Source organism: Octopus bimaculoides, chromosome 20, assembly GCF_001194135.2.
Source record: "Octopus bimaculoides isolate UCB-OBI-ISO-001 chromosome 20, ASM119413v2, whole genome shotgun sequence".
In the NCBI taxonomy this organism is placed as follows: domain Eukaryota; kingdom Metazoa; phylum Mollusca; class Cephalopoda; order Octopoda; family Octopodidae; genus Octopus; species Octopus bimaculoides.
The window spans coordinates 41,410,542-41,411,227 of NC_069000.1; the positions used below are offsets into that span (position 1 = coordinate 41,410,542).

At 39.7% G+C, this 686-nt stretch overlaps 1 protein-coding gene across 2 annotated transcripts in view; it reads right to left on the minus strand.

Annotated features, from left to right (window-relative positions):
• LOC106877462 (uncharacterized) overlaps nucleotides 1-686 on the minus strand; it is a 42,958-nt gene that overhangs the window by 698 nt on the left and 41,574 nt on the right. For both annotated transcript variants that reach the window (XM_052975018.1, XM_052975017.1), the window contains exon 3: nucleotides 456-530. In XM_052975018.1, the coding sequence (XP_052830978.1) occupies nucleotides 456-530 (75 nt within the window). The remainder of the gene's footprint in view (nucleotides 1-455; nucleotides 531-686) is intronic.

A 686-nucleotide genomic window follows, 5' to 3' on the forward strand; every position in this document is an offset into this window, starting at 1 on the left:
CTCTAAAATGCAAAACACGATTTTGTTCAATTCCTATGTTGTGAGATTGATTGGGGAAGAGGTGGAAAATATTGGATTGTGACTGGAAAGTTCAGAATTCCCTTACCATGGTGCACTAGCGTCATGACGTGCTGATTTAGTGCGTAGCTAATGGATACAGTCCTTAGGTAACTATATTCTGTGTTTGGGTTGAAGTGTACTTTCGATGATACCCTGTTCGTGTAATCATTCTTCACAAGATTCATACTTCGTCTATGACCAAATAAATTCAACGGAGTAAGTAGTCTCGTGTAATCTCAAGAGAATCTATAAGCGTCACTTAAAACGTGATAAACTATAATAGGATAAACGTCTGTGTAGATGAGAAAGAGGGAGGGAGAGGGAGAGATGAAGAGAAAGTGAGCGAGAAAGAAAGAAATAGAGAGAGAGAGAGATTAGAAACAGAATATACTAACCATCATATACCAGACTTGAATTACGTGGACAGGTTGTTCTACCCCACCGGGTATACAGGGATCCAGGACCGGGTCCTGCGAAATTTAAAGGGGAAAAATATAGTTTAAAAGAAATAATTGGTGAACCATGTAGGAAAGAATTTCTTGGCTACACATTAATGAATTGGGGAGACAATGATTGGACGATAGGAAGGAAGGAAGGAAGGAAGGAAGGAAGGAAGGAAGGAAGGA